Source organism: Malus sylvestris, chromosome 8 (assembly GCF_916048215.2).
Source record: "Malus sylvestris chromosome 8, drMalSylv7.2, whole genome shotgun sequence".
Lineage (NCBI taxonomy): Eukaryota > Viridiplantae > Streptophyta > Magnoliopsida > Rosales > Rosaceae > Malus > Malus sylvestris.
The window spans coordinates 22,743,464-22,750,002 of record NC_062267.1 but is presented as its reverse complement, the minus strand read 5'-3'; the positions used below and the strand labels follow the sequence as shown (position 1 = coordinate 22,750,002).

The window sequence follows — 6,539 nt, the reverse complement described above, 5'->3', positions numbered from 1 at the left end:
CATATCACTCGGTTCATAGAATTCAGTTCCCTAGAAAAGGAAGACATATCACAACAATGAATCCATACTAATCACTGTCTCAAATCATTTCCATCTCATGAGATTAATTCGGATTACTCCCAAGACATGAAGTTCTTGGTCTAATATATTAGGTTGGATGAGTTAATGGAATTGAAATGAGATTATCATCGATGATGTTTTCACTTATATGGTAGCTATCGACATAAATGAAAAGCAATGATATCAAACTGTGTTATGTTGATTAGTGACAATGTATAACATATTGGACAACTGAAATTACAATTTAGATTAAATTCCTTACGTGTGTTTGGACCTGTAGTTTCTACATTGCCCAAGGTAACCCTGTGGGAAAAGAAGTGTAATGAGATTAATGAAATAGTGCGATATGATACACGCCTTACGGCGCAAGGGTTCTCTCAAATGCCTTGTGATTTATAGCAGCATTATGAAATGTGGTTAGTGTTTCTCCATGGGGATATTGATACGGAGATTTACATGTAAGTTCCTGAAGAATTACATGGATTGGTTCCAATAGTTCTAAATCACGGAACGCCCTCTCAACTCGTTTGAGGCATTCACTTATGGATTGAAACAATCTGACGGATGTGGTATACCTTTTTAAGTGATTATTTAATCAGTCAAAGATATGAATGAATGCCCTTGCGTGTTAAACTATGAAGTCTTATTCTGAATTGCTAGATTTACAGTTTATGTTGTTGACATGAATCTCACTAAAACTCTAGAACAACTTTGAGAAAACTGCCTCGCACCTAAAAACAGAATTTGAGATGAATGAACTTGGGAAAACTCATCTTGACCTGAAGTTGAAGCATTGTTCTGATGGTACTTTGGTCTCCCAATCGAACTGCAACCTGAAGGTGTTACCCTTGAGTATACATGTGATCGTCCATACGTTATATGCAAATGAGACATTTGAAGAGGTTATGGAATCCGAAATTCCATATCTAAGTTCAACTTTGCGCTTCGTTGTACTTAGCTCATTATATGAGACAGGCATCTCATTCGCTATTGATCTATTGGTAAAGATGCAACACTGTGCCTACACGCAATCACTGCATTGGTATTAAAGACGTACCCTAAAGGTACTACAAATTTGGGCAAATCCCAATGCATCTCGAGCAGATCCAACCCCCCTAATCCTCGAAATGATGCTTGACTTGTTTGTTATGCTGATGCAGGTTACTTATCAAACCCGCACAAGGTAAAATCCCCAAATGGTTATGTCTTTACTGTTAAGGGATATCGCAATATCTTGGAGGTCCACGATATGGCTTTAGTTGCGAAATCTTTGACACATTTCAAGATTCACCTCACTTCACTACGCCACAAGTGAGACATGGTTAGGAGTTCTTGTTGAGCATATTCAAAGTATTTGTTGTTTTCATCCATCGTTGAGTCCTAACAACAATCCATGAAGACTATGCCGCATGTATCCACCCGACCAAGACACGATACATCAATGAAGTCACCGCCAAGACATATTGTGTCTACATCTACATCAGCAAAGTATCAGGAGATTGAAGTCACGCAAGCTGATCCCAGACAACCTAGCTAACCTCTACATGACGTCATTGCTGAAGACAACCTTCCAAAAGCTTGTCTGAGGGATTAGTATGCCTAACTATTCATATGCAATGCTTGTAGTTCTCATTTGGAAGTTTTGTCAAACTCAAGGGGAGTATCTAGAAGTATACTCACTTGATCTTAATATACTATTTTTCCCTACGATTAAGAGCATTTTTCCTACTGGATTTTTGCTACCTAACTAGGTTTTAACGAGGCACCCATCCTAGGCTAATCATACCTTTGTGAGTTCTTCTACTTACGTCCAGAAGACGTATAGTTTTGACTTAATGCAACTTCTCACTTTTCTCCATAGCCTATGGGTTTTCTCCCACCTTGGGTTTTACCATAGCGAGGTTTTGTGAGTTTTACCTTTTATGCTTTCTTCTGTTGATTTAAGACTCACATTCGCTCATTGTGCCGACGACTTCACCAATTGATCTACTTCATCGCTGAAGACCTGATGCACCATTTGTTTGAGTATTTACGCACTCAAGGGGGAGTGTTGCAATCCTATTAGATTATGAATGTAATTGTGTAAATCCTAACATATCTAGGATATCTTTATAAGATTCTACCATATCTCTTCGACTAGATATTATCCTATTGGAGTTGTAATCCTAAAATGGTAAGGAATTAACCTTCCTTACTACTATAAATAAAGGCACAGTAGGGTGAAAACACCTCAAAATTACATATCTCTCTTCTATCTCTGTTGCTGCCGGCCCCTCTCCCTCTCTTTCCTTTATACAGTTCAGTCAAATAGGCCTACAACAAATTACAAATTTTAATCCAAAACGAAATTCACCATCGTCCACTAATGTGAGATTTTTTTTCTTCTTCTCTATACTTCTCTCCACCTCTATTGTTCTGTGTTTATCTCTCTTGGTGGTTTGACTGTGGTGGTCTATGCCGATCTTGCAAGGGATGATGTTAAGCCCAAATCGAATTGTAGCCCAATTCCTATTGGATAGTCATCTTCATTTGCTTCTTGTTAAGTGACTTGAAGGCCAAGCAATTTTGGAGTCGATTATAGGTCATTGACGTTGAGGCCCGAGACTTGTCCGGTCCGAAATCACTCCTACAACAAAGGTGGTTGGTCTAGATTAGATGGGTTCGTATTTCGGATTAAAACTTCATTTTTGTTTGGTTATTTTAGACTGTTGATCCCAACTTGTGTTCGAAAATGCTTTTGGAATGGTGATGGATTAAAAGAAAACACTTGTTACTAATTTATGGAAACGAACTTACCAATGCGTAACGCTTTTTAGACAAGTACTTACAAGTGCCTAGCGATTCTAACATATATAGTTTCGAGTATTTCTTAATTTTACTCCAATTTTTCCGAGTTACAATAAATTATTTGATATATACCAAACAACCTCCGAAATGTGCGTACTGTACAAATTTACATGATTTATTTTTTTCCAACAAAATACCTTTTAGTGTAACTATCACAACTTCATCAAAGTGTTCTAGCGACACGCACACGTCTCAAACGAGTGTTTTGCACGCGGAGGTCTGTGGGTCCCACATCGCCGGGAGCAAATATTTGCGTCCACGTACCCCAAACGCATTGTAGCTAACTCCCGTCGTTTTGTCCAGAATAACGTCTCCAGGATAACCCGGGTAAGCCCCTTTCCCAAATATACCAGTGCACGCGCTCACCGCCTCCAAGGGCGCGTCTTTCGATCCCTGAAAATATCCGTTGTCAAACGGGTTTGTCACGGCTCCCGCCAAAACCGTAGCCAAACTGATAACCATTCCGTCGATCCCCACATCGCCGTTTGGAGGAACTAACGGAGGCGTCTGCGGCCCGTAAATTGGCTGGTGAAATGGCCATGCGCACTGACCCGGACCCTGGCTCGCCGGGTTACCCACCCAAGCGTAAGCCAGCTTGCCCGTCTTTCTCCCCTCAATGCCCGATCCGTGGGAGCCGCAGCGGCTGCTACAGAACCCGTCAACTGTCACATCGGCACCGGTCAAAACGACGTTAATCGCTGCGTTTTGGCCTTTTGATGCTTTGGCTGCCAGAGCTACGAGCTTTTGATCTGTGAGTGCTTTTCCGAGAGAGTAAGTTTCGTCCAGGATTTGATTCCCTACGATGGGGGTAGAGGGGCCTCCTTTGTATCCTCCAGTAGTCTGCCACCACGACGAGACGGAGGGCTGCGGGGTGCGCTGTCCGGAGCTCAGAGACTGAACAAAGTCGACTAGTATGGACCGTTGGCTGGGGGAGAACTTGCCGTACCATACGATATTGACGGTGAGGTTCCCCTTAAGGAGTGGACCATTGTGGTAATTGAGCACAAGCGGCTGTTGCTGCACTAAAGCTGAGAGCTTGCGCATGGTGGCTGTACAGGGGCTGAGGAAGGAAGAAATGGTAAGAAAAAATGTGACCCAGATGGCCAAATGGGAAGTAAAAGCCATTGACGAGGAGGGTTTGAGCAGTTGTATTTGTTAAGTGACTTGGTGAGTGATGACTGTAAGGTGTCTGTGAATGCCTGAAAGAGATGGGGGGTATTTATACAGAGGAAGGTGGGGACGTACGTGTGGTATGGGGGACAGTCAGGGCCAGGTGGGTTGAGTGAGTGAGTGACGGGCGTGTTTTTAAATGCAGCCGCGTGGGTTTTGGGTTTTGACTTTGGGATTGGGATGAATTAAAAGGAAGCACTGCAGCACCTAGGGTTTCAGTTTTCGATGGCATATACAGATCATAAGGTTTTGGCTTTGACTTTTGAGAGAGACAACATTTCTTCCCTGCATCTTCCTCTTCATGTGTATCCTCACCATTTGATAAAGTTCAAAGACTTGTAACGTCTATTTAATTTGTAACCTACTGCACTAGATAACCTAGCATGCAATAATACTTTATATAATACTTTATATTATGCACATCCCACTTGTGATTATCAACAAATTAATTAGTTAAATAACAAATACCAATAGATTAGGTGTTTAATAAGGTTTAAGTTTTCCTGTGGTTTGGCTGGAGTGGAACATAGATGGTGGTGGTGGTGGGTATAGTGGTGATCTAAGATTCCTTCGCATGATAATTTTTAATCACACAATTAGGGCTTCCTTCCTGATTATCCATCTTTAATTTACAACTTGGTAATCTGTTTGTTTCAGTAAAGCTACCCAACTTTATTATAAGGTCAATTGGTGCTAAACTATGGCTTAGTATTTATGCTCTTTTGTGTTGATGTTGATGCGTTGAGAAAATCTCATTTCTATTGAAATTTCTTCAAGTTTAAACTCATTTATTGTCAAATATGATTACTTAAGGTATATAATGGTATTTAGAGCTTCAATATACTCAAAACCTGCTACTGAAGCGATGAGCCAATCCAAGGCTAAAACTTGCAGTCAGTCAATAGATCGGATCAAACTTCAAAAAATTGAGTAAAAGTGAGATTTTCTCTAACATTTTATGTCTTAAGAAAGGCTAGATGGACTTCCTTAATATAGTCTACACATACAATGAACAAGTTGTAGTTATACTACTTAGAAGTTTCTTATTTGTGCTTACAACGTATGAAAACACCTTATGGACAAATAAATAAAATATTGTTTTATATGTTTATTAGTTTGTTGATAATTTTAACCTTATCCCATTGTCCGAAGTCCTCCCTTTATCGTACGTGGTGGGTTGCTATGGTGAATAGGTCATTCGTCTTCAACCTACTGCGTCAGTGATCACCCTCCCCCCACCCCATAGTTTAGATAAATTTAGAATAGATTCTATCGTTTGTCAAATAAACAAGTTGCCCCTTTAAAATGATTTTTGGCTCCGTCTTTGCTTGAGCAAGTTGGTGCTACGTAAACCAGATTCATCAGATGTTAATATATTCACCACTTTATGTGGCAATATTTATCAACCTTGGTAAATTCAAGTCTGAATTTCACTAGTCTACTAATAAGTGATAAATCAGAAAGTAAATTTTGAAATTATAATTTCAAATATTTCTTATGTAGCAACACTTCGTATAAAAGATAACTAATTAAGCTGTTAAACTAATAGTAGCGTAGAGGTGAAGAACCTTGGGAACTAAAATGGGGTACTTATACAGTGTTTATATAAACAGCTATATCATGGGTCGGAAAGACGGAAAGTTCTACACACCCGGCGATAGTGTTGAGTGGTGAGAGGTGGGTCGGTGCTAAAGATGTTCAGTTGTATTATAATTATTCACGTGTGGATTCGAAGAACTTAAATAACATTGATATATATATATCCCCACGTGATTTTTTCGTGCCAATAAAATATAGATATATGGACAAAAATTTATATATATCTTTATTTCATCAGCACAAAACATCAATATAACAGTGTACTCGTGCAATGTAAATCATTTTCATTGATGGGAGACTGGAGGGTGCATGAATTGTGCATATATGTGTTGTCCGAGGCATGTGTGTGTGTGTGTATGTATGGCTCTGGGCCCTTTGGTTTTGGGGAGTGTCTGTCGGTAAGTGGATGGTCGGCTAGCTCACTGCCAAATATGCGGCATGTGGAGGTCATCAGATTTATGGAATTGGAGTGCAAATGCTTCAAGTTTGTATGGTGCTGGCTCCTTGGACAGCGTTGAGTGTGCTCAAAGGAATAATGGTTGCAAGGACATAAACCTACCAGCACACTGTCATTGAATAATTTTGACGAAGAATAAAAGAGAGGATAAAGGACATGAACACATTGTAGAAGAGGAACATGTTGATGTATATATTATTTGTAGTTTCTCAACGGTGCGAAAATGATAGTATGTGGCGGTTTTATTACACGTTATGATATGTGCCAGTAATTAATATTATATGATATGATCACTATGATGTTACTAATCTAGTTGCGCAAATTATGTATTAAAGTTAAAGGAGACCAATTTTTTTTAAATCAAATGATGTGGTTGTTATTGATTGGATTATTATTTAAACATTAA

At 39.5% G+C, this 6,539-nt stretch overlaps 1 protein-coding gene across 1 annotated transcript; it reads right to left on the bottom strand.

Annotated features, from left to right (window-relative positions):
• Window positions 1–2,813: 2,813 nt before the first annotated feature.
• Window positions 2,814–4,140, bottom strand: LOC126631548 (protein EXORDIUM-like 2). Its single transcript, XM_050301667.1, has one exon. It carries the CDS (start codon window positions 4,030–4,032, stop codon window positions 3,100–3,102), a length of 933 nt encoding a protein of 310 aa, XP_050157624.1. The 5' UTR covers window positions 4,033–4,140; the 3' UTR covers window positions 2,814–3,099.
• Window positions 4,141–6,539: the final 2,399 nt, after the last annotated feature.